Here is a 17,406-nt window from a genome sequence, read left to right on the forward strand (position 1 = left end):
TTGAGTCTATTTACAAATGTCTAAAATTTTACGAGTATTTTAAAATATTTGGTAATGAAAATGAATTCATTATGTAAAAAATCTTTTGAAATGAATGAAGACTTGTTTTGTCCAGAGTTTTTGAACAAATCTCTTGAATGAATGATTCAGACATCAAATACATTTTAACAGTCTCTGGTCACCACCTACTGGCATAATGTGACATAAGTAATTTCTTTATTTGAACCATAACATTAGCTCAAAAGGTCAATTACTCATTTTGATAGCAGCAATATCCAGACTATAAACTTTTATCCAAATACTTTCATTATTATTTAATATTTGCAACATAGGAATATAGCCTACTGTGAAGCTGTTTCAAACATAAAGCTTACATGATGAGCACAGCTCTCTCTGGATCAGCAGCTGTGCAAAAGTTTAAATATTCTGATGTGATTGTAATTTCAAAGATTTAAGAGACAGTGGAATCATCTCACTTAGGAATAAGATTGCATGTGTTTAAATGGAGATCATGATCTATAAAGGTTCCGTTCTTCGTGATCCCATGTTTTAAACTTTAGTTAGTGTGTAATGTTGTTGTTAGAGTATAAAAAATATCAATGTTCAATGCCAAGCGAGATATTTTATTTAACAGAATTCACCTACAAAAAACGACCCGTTTGGACTACATCCCTCTAGTTCCTGCAGTAATGACGTCACTAAAACAGTTTTTTGACTAACCTCTGCCCACATCAATACACAAAAAGGGGGGCGTGGTCTTGTTGCGCTCTGACGGAGCAGAGGAAGAGTTGCGTCGAAATGCTGTTATTTTCATCTCTGAATCCAATCACCTTTGTTTGGGCTTCCCAGGGACGCTGCACTTAGAGATCAATGGTTACAATTTATGTTTAACTCGGTTCCCGAAAATTGTAATCCACATGTAAAACTCTGTGCAGCACATTTTGCTGATGACAGCGAGCTTCCTCAATCTCAATCAGTTTAATGCCGGATTAGCACAAAGATTATTCTTGAAAGATGGCGCAGTTCCCTCTTTGTTTGGAGAAGGCGTTGTTCATGGACCACAACCGGTAAGTGTTTTTAATTAAGTTGGTGCGTTTAACAGTTTCTTTAACTTATTACACAAAGGGCAACGCTGTTTAGCTTTGTTTAATAGATGTTAGGGCTGTGCAAAAAAATCTAATGGGATTTTCATGCGCATCTCGTCAGTGATTATAAGTACATCTCCAGCAGTTTTCAAAACAAATCCTGCCCACTTGCTTCTCAAAATTAGCCCAATCGCGTTTCCAGGAGGGCAGCGCGCGCTCAGCTGCTGTCGAATCACAACACGGGAACCGCTGGGACAATCAGAACTCGTTACGTATTTCTGAAGGAGGGACTTTATAGAACAAGGAAGACATCAGCCTGCTTTTATACAGTGAAAACAGCGGTATGCAGATAGGTGAATTGTGTGAAAAATACGGTGTTTTTTTACACGCGAAACATGAACACGTTATATTGCACACTGTAAACACAATTAAAGCTTCAAAAAAGCACGAAAAATGGGACCTTTAAAATGATTAGTGGTAGTGAATCTTCCCTTTTAAGACTTGAACCCAAGGGGTCAGGGATTTGCTAGTTAACACAGCCCAGTTAGCCCCCGCTATTGGATGTTACTTTGTAAAAAAGGATTACAATATAAAAGTTAGTTCAAAAAGTAAATTATCTAACCCTACTATAGACATTATAGACACATTGGTGAGGCAAAAACGGACTGAATGTACCTCAAGCTACTCATTATGCCATCACGCAAACAAATATAATGTTCTAAATCGTGTGTGCAAAAGAGAAAGTGAATGACAGATGTCTAGATCTCTCAAACTGAATTCAAAGACTTCTAAAATACTCAAATAGAGTCCAAATGATATTTTCAATATTGACAATAATAAGAAATGTTTCTTGGGTTTCGAATCAGCATATTAGAATGATTTCTGAAGGATCATGTGACACTGAAGACCAGAGTAAAGGCTGCTGAATATTCAGCTTTGCGATCACAGGAATAAACTAGTTGTTTTATTTGTAATAATATTTCACAATATTTCTGTTTTTGCTGTGTTTGAGGCATTGCTGAGCATAAGACACTTTTTTTTTTAAATAGTAAGAGTCCAAACTTTTGAACAGTAGTATACACCTTCACACAAAATCACTTTAAAACGTTGTCCATTATTCCTTTATAAAAGATTAAATGTTAGCAATTTGAGAAAGCATCTCCACTTTTTTTTGTTTTGTTTGGCAAATAGTTTCATTGTCTGTCTCTCTCTCTCATTTTATGTCTATCACTATCAATTTGTTTTGTCTGTTTACTGGTCTGATCCCTACCATGTAAGATCAGCACGTGGCACAGTTTAACCTCTCAAAGAGCCGATAAAAGCTGAACACTCGTCCTCTTTATTCCCAAAACAATCTCTTTCACACACATACACCTGGCAATGTACATTTACTCTACTAACACACAAACATGGGAATACAAACACACTCTCTCACTTATTTATAGCTCTCTCTTTCATTTTATAGGTTGTCCATTAATGCTCCATAATTCAACCATCTTGACGTAAAAATTGACGTAAATGACACATGTAATGAAATATTTATCCATTCTACTGTTGTCCATGATAACCTACAACCCAGCTGTTAGTAATTCTAATCTTTGCATTAAGTAGTCAGATGGTATTGTCCCACTCCACGAGATCAGGATTTTCCCTGACAGTGACACAAACACTTTTCATTCACATAATGTTCATGTTTCTGTGTTTGATGGCTGAAAGAATTTGTATTTGAATCCAAAATGTTTCGTTTTGCTGTTCCATTATCTTATGACCTAAACATGTCACTAATAAATATGTAATTATTTTTGTTACATGTGCAACATAAAAAGCAGTTCTTCTACATTATCAAACCATATCAGTGAATCAATAATCATAGAAAAAAAAAAACATTTCAGCTGTGATCTGTACATAATACCTGTCACAGCAAAGCCTCTATTTTGGGCACGTAAGCCTCTTAAGTGAGGGCAGATTTGAGTCCATATTGACTGATTTATTATACTGTTATTACCTCAGGTCAAACAACACCTCAAATCAAAAACAAACTGGAAAACATGTTCTCCTCTGTGCAGCAACTCAATTAAAATGTGACACTGCGCTTTGCTGAAATAACTAAAGAATAGATCATTATATTTTGTTATATGTCATTTGAGAGAGACATTTACGTTTACATGACCGTTTGATTTTAATATTGCAATTTAATTCCCAATTGTGCATGAGATATTAACATAGACTCTAGTGGAAAACATGAATTTTATAGCAGATTATATTGTAAAACTTATGTGACTATGTATTTGTGTGAGATCTGGATAAAAACTTGTAACCTAATCTATTATTAGAGACGCCCCTCTCCCTGGACAGATGATAAATTAATTTTGCCTGTCATATCTGGGAAGCATATTTAAACTGGCCATCTACTCATGGCTGAACAGCACAGTCTAGCAACAAACACGGAAATGACAGCTGGGAATACTGCGTCCGCTCTAAATATGATAGTGTGACAGTTTCCTGCATAATGTGTCACACTAACAGGCCTTTCACATTTACTCATCTGAAACCTTCTCCTAGCTTCTCGCTATCAATACCTCTTTCTTTCTATAATACATTCTCTTCATCCTTCTTTACTTCAGTTTACACACAATGCTGCTTCAATCCCTTAGTGAAAGTGTGTTGTGTATGTGTGGACTTTAACCCCTTAACTGTCACTCACGTTTTTGAAGATAGACTTGAATGTGCATGACACAAACCTAAATTTTTGTAATTCATGACTGAAAACATTTTGTAACATGATTTTGATGTGCCATTTACATGGTAATGCAATGTCTGATTTTAAAATGGGTTTTAAAGGATGAATTTTGAGATTTTATGTTTTCAAGTGATATATAACTTCTGATGATTTCTAAAATGTGATAGAAAAAAAGGCAACGAGGACGTTTTTTTTTTAAACAAAGGTCAAAACTCCTTTTGTAATGTAGATTTCTGAGGGTACACTCTTGTCATAAATTAATCTATTACTTTTCCTACATAATTTTTAACAAAAAATATTGGTAAAATATATATTTGGGAGTCTTAGACCTTTCCAACGATATATAGTTTGTCAAGATTAGATTAGATTTGATTGTAATATAGTCAGTGTTGGGGAGTAACTAGTTACATGTAACGGCGTTACGTAATTTAATTACACAATTATTGTAACTGTAATTAGTTACAGTTACTACGAAAAAATGAGTAATTAAATTACAGTTACTTATGAAATTTTTAACGATTACAAAGGGGATTACATTTGAATATTTACACATATCCAAATACAGATTTAACTGATTTCTTTCCCAAATTGCACTGACTATTCTGAGACATACGCCCTAATAATTTCCGGGATGCGGAAATACAGTCTGGTTCGTAGAATCCAGTCATAAAAACGGAATGCCTAACGCGGACGGAATATGCTACATTTTGGATGACTAAATCAAAAGTAGGTCAGTACACTTGAATCAAAACATGACATGGACTAGTGTCTGTGAATATTAAGCCCCCAAAATGCCATATATGACTTCCACATTCTGCGTGTCTGTGGAAATCAGGCGCGGACTGGACACCGGGAGAACCGGGAAAATTAATATCATTATTGTATAATTGCCTGCCGAATGTAGCTACTAAAGCGATAATTTGCGAATCCGCCATTTGATAATTAAATCTCTAATAAATCATGAATTGTTAGTCATGACTCGCGCGCTCTCCGCGCCTCCGCCAAACGGTTTGGATCAGACTCAGAGTAATCAATGCGAGAGAGAGAGAGAGAGAGAGAGAGAGAGAGAGAGAGAGAGGACTGCTGGAGCAGAGAAGCAGAATTACTGTTCAGGGTTTCAGGTCAGTTTCATCTGTAAAGATGCTTTTTTGTCTTTGTTTTTTTATTTATTTAATCAAGCAGCAGCACGTTGCTCATCAGTCATTACTCAAAATACTATATAAAGGACATCATTATTATCTGTTGTAATGATACAGTAGTAATTTAGCTGAAAAAAATTCAGATTTTTTTTATAGGTTTAGGGGGAGCTACGACAGACAACAACACAACCCTTACGAAAATTAACGTTTTAATATTTAACTATAAATCCAGAGAAAATGGTTACTATTGTTTAACTGTGATAACCAAAAATGTAAAATTATTTTACAAATGTATTTATTTAAAAATAAATACAAATCCATTTGCAAAAAAAAAAAAAAAATGACTCAAGGTTATTTTACTTTTATATAGGCTAATAAAAGCATGGTTAATTTTTGTAAGGGACAAATATGGATTATATATAGGATTTTTCTATAAAGATATTGTAGTATTGTAGAGAGTATTGTATTGTAAAGTATAGTTTTGTTCAATCTTGAGTATTAAAGTCATGAGAGAGATGCATAACAGGGCAAAATAAAGAAACTGAAGAGAAAAATGGAAGTGAAGGTGCAGTTCAGGAGAGAACTTTTAATTATTTTGCATGTCCCCAAATTAAAGATTTAAAATAAATAAAAAATAGTTTTGTCCATGAATTTGTTTGTATGAGTTTGAATTTCAGTCTGAATTTTTTTCCCAGTCCGCCCCTCCTGTAAATTAATGGCAAAGACATGGTTTCATTTTCTACACATAGGCCTGCTGAAGCTCGCAGTGTTTTCAACCTCTGCCGCCTCAATATAGGAGCACGAGCACATAAACATAATTTCTAGAACTGCTCTGTGTCACTTCATGTGCATTTTACTTATTTTGAGAAAACTATCATCATATACAAAGAGACAGCAGTTTAAAAGAAACACCAATGTTTAGGATTTTATTACACAGAATACGTCACATGCTTATTAGATAACTGTATTTAAGTTGATGTATATGCTTTTATTTATTATTCTTTAATTTTCACAAATTTACAAAAGTAATCAAAAAGTACTCAAAAGTAATTAGTTACATTACTTTAATAAAGTAATTGAAAAAGTTACACTACTATTACATTTTAAACAGGGTAACTTGTAATCTGTAACCTATTACATTTCCAAAGTAACCTTCCCAACACTGAATATAGTATAGTCAATGTAGGCATCCCGTATTCGGGACGGGGTGACAGTTAACAGGTTAACCTGCCGATCATTCGTGAGTGCTAAGCAGCAGGACAATAATCCAGCCCCAGATGATCTCTGTCTGAATAAAACATGCACACAAAGCTGAGCCACTGGCCAGGAATCCTGACACACACTATCCCTATAATTATACAACACTGACTCAAAGCTGTAAAAGGCACATTGTTTTTGATTCCAGGCTTTCGCACCAAAAAAGCCAGACAGAGTGGATGATATTGTTTTGGCAGTTTCGGGATGTCAAAGGTTAGTAGAACATGTTGTGATAAATTTTTACAAGATTCTTTAATGAATACAATGTTCAAAAAAAAGAGCAATTATTTGAAATATCTTTTGAAAAACAAAATGTTATTGTGTTTGAAGTTATAATTGTCTTTTACTGTCACTTTTGATCAATTTACTGCATGTGTCATGAAAAAAAGTATTAAACTTAATGATACTATACTTGGGTCGGTATATATAAAATACACATGAAACCTCATCATTTAACAATAGTTAACATAATATAATCAAACTACTGACAATTTCACATAAAATTTCTTCAAATTGTCAAAATTTTCAGTATTTTCTAAATTCACTATTTTCAATGAAATTACTATGAATGGGGATTGAGGTTTTTAATCTTCAAAAAAAAGTATGCAACAATATACATGAGATTCAGGCTTCAAGAGCTTTGTACAGGAACAGACTGAAATGAACCCTTCTCTCATCATTGTCACTCAAATTAAATGTGTAAAGTAATCTCTAATAATGTCTACAAATTGTGTTACTTTCAACACTTTTTAGACTAGATTACAGACAATACTGAAAAACCAATAAGTAACCCTTCCATCTCTGGTGAAGACTGAACAAATTAGCTTTTTTAACAGAAGAAATAAAACTTGAAATGTCAGTCCTTGTGTTTTGTGAACTCCCAGTCCTGCTCCCTCTCTCTGTAACTGCAGCTGATTCTCAGAATTCTTCCCGAAGAATTGCCAAAACTCTCTGGAACAATCTGAAAATCAGGGACAATTTCTGGGACGCACAAAACCTCCTGAGAGCCCTTCAAAAAGCTATTTAACATTTGTCATTACAACACAAGAGGGTCAAAGGCAAGAGAAGGTAAGACAAACTGAAGTGCGTGTTTGTAATTTAAAACAAGAACCAAAAAAATTATATGTGAAGACATTGAGAACATAACAGGTCAAATAAAAAAAATTACACTTTATCCTAAAATAAATATTGCTGTTTATTTTATATATATATATATATACACACACTATGAATGGTATATATATATATATATATATATAGTATATATTTGTGCGTGTGTATACAGTACAGACCAAAAGTTTGGACACACCTTCTCATTCAAAGAGTTTTCTTTATTTTCATGACTATGAAAATTGTAGATTCACACTGAAGGCATCAAAACTATGAATTAACACGTGGAATTATATATGGAATTATATACATAACAAAAAAGTGTGTATATAAAGAATATGTCATATTCTAGGTTCTTCAAAGTAGCCACCTTTTGCTTTGATTACTGCTTTGCACACTCTTGGCATTCTCTTGATGAGCTTCAAGAGGTAGTCACCTGAAATGGTCTTCCAACAGTCTTGAAGGAGTTCCCCGAGAGATGCTTAGCATTTGTTGGCCCTTTTGCCTTCTGTCTGCGGTCCAGCTCACCCCTAAACCATCTCGATTGGGTTCAGGTCCGGTGACTGTGGAGGCCAGGTCATCTGGCGCAGCACCCCATCACTCTCCTTCTTGGTCAAATAGCCCTTGATGCCTTCAGTGTGACTCTACAATTTTCATAGTCATCAAAATAAAGAAAACTCTTTGAATGAGAAGGTGTGTCCAAACTTTTGGTCTGTACTGTATGTGTGTTTTCTTATTTCAAAGAACATATATGCACATCCAGTTTGATGTGCTCATAAACAATCTTCCATTTTCACAGCAGTAGGTTTGAGTGGTTTTTAAAGTCCTTCAATGAATTGAATCTGTGCCCTTTCATTAGGCACAGATTTGAGTGTACCAGTGCTACAGACATTTCCAAAAGCATGGGAACACAAAAGCAGCAATACTCACAACATGAAATCCTGTTCCCAGCAGGGCCGGTCTCCTCGCACCGTAATGGTTGTGCTTTTAACATTCTGGACCTTCAGCGTGACATACACATTAAACTTGTCTGCAAAAAAATAAAAATAAATAAATAAATAAGTTAACAGGTTAGAACATTAATGTCTATATGTTTCATATAGTTCACCCAAAAAAAATGTTTTAGCATCATTTGCTCATCCTGTTATTCTAAAACTATGAGTTTCTTTCTTTTTGTCAGGAAATGTATCGGTCACTAAATGCTCTTTTTTTGGATACATGAATTCTTCACGCACAGCAATACAGAACTTAGTTGAGGAATCCATCTTTTTAGATGTTAAATAAACCTACTCATGTGATGTCATAGCAAACTGGTATTGTATGGCAAGTATTGTAATAGAAAATTGAGATGTCCTCCTCTTAGAGTGTGTGTGTGTGCTAAATTTTCATGGCTTTATGTAAATGGAATAGTTATTATGTGCAGGGACACAGACAGGTTGAAATAGGCTGTCAGAGGTCAAAACAACCAGGCATAATTAAACCTAGACAATAAAGTACCACAAGAGCACCGTGAGACTAACAAGTACAGGGGGGATATGAGGACAATTGTGAGTGCTTCTATCATCTCTCCAAAACTGGTTTTATAAAAGCAGTGCCCTGTACAATCTCATTATTAAATGATTTGAACAATATACTGTAGGCAAAAGACACTTCATCTTCTGAAATGTAAAAAGTCAATGTAATGTAACTTTCAGAACTCAAAACTTCTTCCTGATGTCTCTATTTTGTTTCTATGTTTTGCACTAGGATTTACACAAGCTCCAGTCTGGATCCAGAACACCTGAGAAGAGATGATGCTGACCCGCAGAGGACCCCAGATGATCCTAACCTTGAATCAACAAACAGAACTAACAATTATTGCTACATGTGTGACTGCATCATATAATAACTATTAATTAATAATATTGATAGTTCATCGTCTAGCTGACTACGTCTTGTATTATTTTTATTTTTAATTTTTTCTAAAATCCTGTCAAATGTGCACAAACTACTAGCTACTACTAAATATTGTAGAAACATAATTTTCTGTAAAGTTGCTTTGTAACGATTTGTATTGTAAAAAGCGCTATACAAATAAACTTGAATTGAATTAAGCCCCAAAAGCCATGTTTTTAACTAAGCTACAAAAAGAAAATTCAGATTTTGAAGAAAAATGGACTAAAGGTCTGGTATCCTTGGTAAAGAAGCAGGGTCAAGGTCATTTGCTGTACAGCATTTACACAGCCCAAGTAAACAGCACAGTAATGCATAATAAAGGCAGAGCAGAAACATCCTGCTATTAATAATATCTAAACAATGATGCTAAGTCTTATACTTGCATAACAAATAGACAGGAAATGCATTTTAAGCCAATCATGGAGTCAAATATATAAACGGCTTCTTAATATAATATAAATTGGTTAATTGTAAAGTTGTCATTTACATAAAAATAAATAAATAAATAAACCTTTCAAACTAATACATATATGTTCCAGTCTACAATAAACATCTGAATCCATCTTAATTTGTTAAGACTGAGCAAAATAAAAGTAAACCAATCTTGACTCAGGACTGGGTATACTAAATTGCATTTTATATTTTGTATTTTTAATGAAGACCTCAAAACAGATTATCAAACTAACAAAGACTGCAAGACTCATTTCACAGGGGTGATTTTCAAAAGAAAATGTAAAAAATAAGCAGAAAGAAAGAGAGGCAGCATTATCAAATTGGACAAAAAAAGGGATTATTCTAAACAATATTCATTTCAGATAGAGAAATTATTATTTGCAGAAAATACGATTTTTTCTAGAGAATATTATTTCTATAAAACAATGTGTTTATTACTCTGTGATTGCTCTAAATTTAGCTCATAAATATCAGCATGGGCTGAACTTCTCATCTACGGAAATTAATCAGCAAACAATTGCTCAATGACATTTCTATTTACAGTGGCATTATTCATCCAATCAAGGCGTTTGGCCTGAGAAGACCTCACAGAAATGAAGCCTGTATTTTTGTACAGTCTTTCAAGGATAATTTTCTTAAAACAGCTAAAAAAATATATATATGCTCAATAAAATCACCTGAATATAAGAGGTATCCACTGACCACCTCTTGAAAGGCTTTCAACCCTCACTCTTGATTTATTTCAACAGTCCGGTGTCTAATGAATCCTGTAGAAAGCCCCAGAGAAAACATGTCCTTCACTGAAGAGGGTGTCTCAATCTTTCCACCCAAGATTATCTGGCACGGCTAACAAATAGTCATGATCTTTACTCTCCAATTCTCCTTCCCTAAACCTTGCTTCCTTCCCTAAATCTTTATTTCCTCCCATGCTCTACCTTTCACTTATCCAGGTGCAATTTACCTCAACTGTCAGTCTTGAGAAATACAGAGAAAGAGAAAGACAGGGGGTGCCCAAAAACACAGATGAGATCTAAGTCAATCTCAATTGTTTCTTCTAGTCAGCAGTGAGATTACATGGAGGACAAAAAGAAGAGAGAGCTTTGCTTCAAGTAATAGATCACCATAAAATTACATTTCTGTCATAATTTACTCATCCTCAAGTCTTATGGACTATATTTTTGATGCTTTTTTTGATATATTGTGTATATATAAATCTCTGTATCAATGTCAAATATCAACACGTATCAATAAAAAGAACACCTATTTTCATTATATATACACTGCAATGATTTGAAATAATCAATTTTTTTTATGATTTAACAAAACAAACAAAAATAGAATGAATTTGTTATCAGTAATATTCTCACCGCTTCTATTCTTTAATTAAAAAAAAACAATATTATAATTTGTTTAAATACATTAATCACTTTATTAGAGGTTCATAAGAAATCTCAAATTGTGCTCTTTGTCAAAATGACAAAAATATTTTAAAATGAACTCAAATATTTTTAAACTGCTTTTTCAAGACCAAACTATATGGGCAATGCAATCCACACTCATTTCATTGCACTCTAACTGCTGCATACAAACAACTGTCCCTTTTGGTTTTATATTTTCAATCTAAGGAAATTCAGCAGCACATCTGAGACAATTGACACTTAAAATCAACCACAATCTAAAAGAGCAACAGTTGAGCAATAAAACTGTAATCTGAGTGTGCATACACACATTGGTACTAATGTAATCCTGGAGGGTCAAGTGTCATGTGTTTGTCTAGGAGAGAACTAGATAACTTTTCTCTAGTTTAATGAGAATTCCTCCAATTTCTTTCTGCAGACAGGCTGTAAGACCCTGAGTGTAATCTCTGTCCCCATGGATTCATCCTTATCCCAGAGCCGGCAGAGAGGGACACAGCTTCTACAGCCCACTCTTGATATGACCACCGTAATGAAGAGCAGAATTTGGGCTGAATAAGAGATGGAAGGATAGAGCTGGAGAAGATAGAAAAAGTCGGTGAAGGGCAATTGATTCTTTGTACGAGCTGGGTTGGTTCTGTATGTGTGTGTGTGTTGGTCTGTCTTTGTTAAAGGGTTATAGAAGGGATTCGGCTGAAATGGTAGAGCAAATATTACTGGTTTGCTATCTTCTCATACCAATATATCTCTGACCTTGCAAAGTTAGGCACAAAGCCCTTTAAATCCATAGTTAACAGGTACACGAAGAATAGAAAGCAAAAGAGGTGTAGTTAATGGCCGCACTCACAACAGACCCGGAAGAGAAGACAATTCTGAATAAAGTTGTAATATTTCTTATTTTTGAACCAAAGTGTATTTTTGATGCTTCAACAAATTCTAACTGATCCTCTGATGTCACATGGACTACTTTGATGATGTTTTTATTACCTTTCTGGACATATCCGGGAGTGACGCTCGGTGACGTGCTCCCAAGATAGCGATAGCCGCCTCCGCCCACTTTTGGCTTCAGAAACGCTCTTCGGAATCAATGGGTGACATCACAGCCACTACGTCAATGTTTTTATACAGTCTATGCTCTTGTCCCACTGTCCTGCAGAGTTTATCTACATCTCTAATCAAGTATACCTGAAGCAGCTAATCAAGCTTCTCAAAATCGCTTGAAAATACACAGGCAGGTTGTGCTGAAGCAGGTAGAAATAAACTTTGCAGGAAAGTGGGTCCCCAGGAGCATTGTTGAAGACCTCTAGATTCTAGACCATCAGCACCAAACAACACATCTCTAAGAAGACTACTTTTTCTTAAACTCAGATCTAAGTGATTTTGTAACACTTAAACCCAGGTGTGTTTGAAATAACCCCATTATGCTTTTTAATGTATATGTTACAAATTTTATTAAACAATTTTTCATTTCTCAAAAGGAACAAACTTGGACATACAGTATCTGTGCCCTTTTTCAGAATTCATTCAACAAGCATAACTGGTCTGTCAAAATGTTTTATCTTTAGGTTTCTTAAATTCTACCATGGTCATCCTCTTTTCTCTGGCTAAGGAACTATCTGGACTCTCTCACTCTTCAACTCAGTTTCATGTAATTAACTCAATTTCTTTGATTATATTGATCCTCTTAATTAAAAATATTTAAAAAAATGTTTATTAACACATTATCAAGCAAACATAATAGGAGGAACACTTAAAAAATAAAGGTTTTTTTTCTCTAAACACTGTGTGGCCCACTTTATATAGCACACTCAGTCAAAGTGGGACAGTAAATCCACTGAGCGCGCTAAAATCAAGCTTAAATGGCCCTCTTAGCTGATGGCCCACTTTACCCTGAATTCACCATAAATGTTTCTGCATTTATATTGGTGACCATCACTGTGTCCTCAAGAACAAAACACTACAATGACTCCATAAGAAGTAACAAGAAAGAAAGTAACAAACAATTTTCATGTTTCTATTACATTATTTTTATATATTACTAAATAAAACAAGTTGGCTTATGTGTGGTGTTATACAATCACTTCATCTAGGCATTGAAAAACAAAAAATAGCAAAATGCTATTTTGCTGTCCAAAACAGTAGTTGGTTTCAGTTAATTTTTTTCCCAAATCTGGAGGCAAAAGAAAAGCTTAAACTTTAACTTTTGCCTTTTAATCTGTGGAGCATATTACATGCAATCCTACAGTTAAGATGCAGAACAGTTGAAACATGTTTGAAGGTAAAAGCATTAAATGGAAATACAGAAACGAGGTGTGATTTTTGTGATTAATGGTTTCATCTGGGCCTATGGTGAAGCAGAGAAATTATCAAATATTCATATCACATTCTGAATCTCTAATTACTTTTGTGGCTACATCTTTATATCTGTACCCAGTTCCTTTCCCGAAATTATTTTATACGCTCTCACTCTCTCTCACTGTCCCAGAGTGCAAAGGGCCTCTGAGGGATGCCTAACCTAGGGCTGCGTCCCGAACTTCTAAGCCTTTATGGGATCAAACGAAAAACTTCGATACTATGAGTATCGAAAAATTATTTATCTTTCGGTGCCAAATTGCGGTTCCAAAAGCCAAGCGGCCGGTTTTTTTTTTCAAGCAGCTGTGTCTGTGTGAGCTTGAGGCATACGTGCATGTAAGGACCTAAATTCGCCGTGATTGGCTGTCCACCACCACGTGACGTGACGGGGAGGATTTCTGAAGATACTCGCAGTCACACAACACAAGTGTAGTTGTTTCCGTTTTACAATGCCAAAGAGGTCTAAAGTGTGGCTACACTTTATAAAAGTGGATGCCGAGTCAGCAAAGTGCAACATATGTGATAAGAGTATTGCAACCAAAGCCGGTGTTAATGAAGCATTTGTTTGGATGAGTGTTTTGCCCTCCCTTCCGGTTTAGTTTGGTCTACTCCATTGCTTATCTCGAAAAACACGCCACCTTTCACGTAAAAACAGAGAGAGAGATACAGATTTATCCTATGGATTTATCCGGTACAGCGAATTTCTCTAAGCAGCAGGCCACTGTATACGTTCACTCAAAACATAACCAACTGTGTTTACAAGAATACTTGCAGAGACAATTATTTTGATATAATTGTGTGTATGTGTTCATTCAGAAGTTACGATACGCGAAAGATGAATCCATTCTCTGTACGCGCATTGTCTGAAATGCAGGTTGAAAAGCGCATGCTTTCAATGAGTGAGCGCAAGTTCCAAACGCGCGCGAATTGTTTAAAACACTTGAATCAGCAATATTTAGAAACAAATGCAAACGATCAGCTACGATCCGTTTCACCCCTTCAAGCGAGTGAACAACGCGAAGCAGGTTAGGAATTTTACATCACTATTCACGATAGCCCATCGGACTGGAAAACACAATAGCCCCGGGACGTCAGGATAGCGATTTTGCGAGCCCTGCACCTCAGATCTATCCAGTTTGTGAACTCCTATTTCATGCACGATTCGTATGGATCTGCTAACTGAATGCAAAGTTTGAGTTCTAGAAGAATGTTTGTGTCTTGATGAGCATGTATCGCTCACTAGGAGTCGCTAAATGAACAGCTGCTGTTCTTTTTTTTTTTCAACGGAGAATCAGTTGCCCTATTGGTTAAAATCCCCAAACTGTTTACTTAAATATTAAATTAATAAATGAAATAAAAAACAGGGGCGTTTGCGTTATGATGTGGTGGGCTGCTGTGGGCCAGAAAGTCCAGGGCAACTTTTTGGTCCCAGTCTGCCCCTGAATGGCGCACCCCTATCCAAAAAGCACAACCAGTTGTATTAATAATGTTATCCTGAGTGTGAAGTGTTACCAGAATTTGTTTTAAGGTGAAAAATAAAAGTTTTGTGTTTAATGTATTTGTGTTGATGTTGAAATGGATTTTAAAACATATGGTATCGAAAAAAGTATCGTTAAGAACCGGTATCGAAACTGAGGTATTGAAATTGGCACAGGATCGAAAGATTTTGAACAATACCCAGCCTTAGCCTAACCTGATGAATATTTATTTTTGTAAGGCATGAAAAATTAAATAAGTCATATTCGCACAGGCCTGCGCCTGTACACATGACATTTAAGAGCTATTTGGAGAAATACCCCACGTCAAAAATTAAAACACAGTCCCACATACATACATACATATATACACACACACGCACACCACTTTATTAGGTACACCTTGGTAGTACCAGGTTGGAGCCCCTTTTCCCTTCAAAACTGCCTTTATTCTTTGTGGCATAAATTCAACAAGGTGTTGGAAACATTCCTCAAAGTAATTGAGTAAAGTGAACACATTGTTATGTTCAAGAAACCAGTCTGAGATGATTTGAGCTTTGTGACATGGTGCATTATCCTGCTGAAAGTAGCCAGTCAGAAGATGTGTACTCTGTAGTCATAAAGGGATGGACATGGTCAGCATCATTACTCAGGTAGGCTGTGGCGTTAAAACAATGCTCAATTGGTACTTAGGAGCCCAAAGTGTGCCAAGAAAATATGCCCCACACCATTACACCACCACCAGCCTGAACTGTTGAGACAAGGCAGGATTCCATGTTTTCATGTTCTTTATACCAAATTCCGACCCTACCATCTGACTTTCACAGCAGAAATCGAGACTCATCAGACCAGGCAACGTTTTTCCAGTCTTCTATTGCCCAATTTTGCAGAGTCATGCGTATTGTAGTCGCCATTTCTTGTTCTTATCAGACAGGAGAGGCACCTAGTGTGGTCTTCTGCTGCTGTAGCCCATCTGCTTCAGGGTTTGATGTGTTGTGCATTCAGAGATGGTATTCTGCATACCTTGGTTGTAACGAGTGGTTATTTGAGTTACTGTTGCCTTTCTATCATCTCTAACCAGTCTGCCCATTCTCCTCTGACATCAACAAGGCATTTTCATCCACACAATTGCTGCTCACTGGATATTTTACATTTTCTGTAAACTCTAGAGATGGTTGTGTGTGAAAATCCCAGTAGATCAGCAGTTTTTGTAAATATTCAGACCAGCCCGTCTGGCACCAACAACGATTCCACATTCAAAGTTACTAAAATCCCCTTTCTTCCCCATTCTGATGCTTGGTTTGAACTTCAAGTGGTTTTCACCATATCTAGATGCCTAAATGCATTGAGTTGCTGCCATGTGGTTGGCTGATTAGAAATTTGTGTTACCAACCAATTGAACAGGTGTAGCTAATAAAGTGGCCGGTGAGTGTTTATTGCAATACATGTAGTCCTTATAACAGAGCACCAGTTAATCAAATCTTATTTTATTATTTTACACATTATATACTGGAATATAATGAACAGTCTGGGTTACCAGTTTGGGGTCAGTAAGACTTTTTTTTAAATATACTTTTATTCATCAAGGATACATTAAACTGACAGTAAGCACAACATATTTATAATGTAATACAAAGTTGTCAATTTTAAATTCTATTTAACAAATAAACCTGCAAAAAAGGCATGGTTCCCACAAAAATAAAAAGCGCAGCAGCACAACCGTTTTCAACAATAATAAAAACTGTTACTTAAGCACCAAATCATCATATTACAATAATTTCTAAAGGGTCATGTGACACTGATATATCGCTGTATTTGTTACTGTATATTTGGTCAAATAAATGCATCCTTGATAAGTATGAGACTTCTTTAAAAACAATAAGAATAATTTGAATTGTAACATTTGAATGGTAATGTGCACATCATGATAAACATCATGCAAGTCATCAGTATAAAAGGAAAGTGAAATATATCTTCAGACGAAAACCGAATGCGTGTTTAGAAAAGTTTAGAAGCCCAGAAACAGGAATTTAGACACCCTTGCTGTGTCTGAAATCGCTCACTCATTCACTAATCCCTATATAGTGTATGGCAGTTGAGTTCACTATCAGGAAGGAGTGAACAAATAAATAAGTGAACGGATTCGGACAGTGACATATAGCCTACACTGCGCGTGAGACTTGGAGCGGTTGCAAAAACATTGCCATATGTACTTTTATATTACATGTACCTAATTTTAGAAAATAATACTAATAGCAATAATACTCAACTACTTTATATTGCAGTTATATATATAACTCCGCGTCAGCTTTGTGGTTTCATCAATGGTATATAATTTTTTTTTTTTGTAATGCTTTTATGTTCATAATCATTAAATGCTATTAAAATAACGTACTGAGAACAAAAATAAATACACAAACACGTTCATAATTATGTATTTATTAT

General features: G+C 35.3%; 1 protein-coding gene across 1 annotated transcript in view; it reads right to left on the minus strand.

The window, feature by feature from the left end:
- Positions 1–17,406, minus strand: part of LOC132135819 (protein unc-13 homolog B-like) — a 48,583-nt gene that overhangs the window by 18,814 nt on the left and 12,363 nt on the right. Inside the window, exon 3 of the mRNA XM_059547204.1 lies at positions 8,262–8,361. Within this exon, the coding sequence (XP_059403187.1) occupies positions 8,262–8,361 (100 nt within the window). The remainder of the gene's footprint in view (positions 1–8,261; positions 8,362–17,406) is intronic.

Source organism: Carassius carassius, chromosome 4 (genome assembly GCF_963082965.1).
Source record: "Carassius carassius chromosome 4, fCarCar2.1, whole genome shotgun sequence".
Classification (NCBI taxonomy): Eukaryota; Metazoa; Chordata; class Actinopteri; order Cypriniformes; family Cyprinidae; genus Carassius; species Carassius carassius.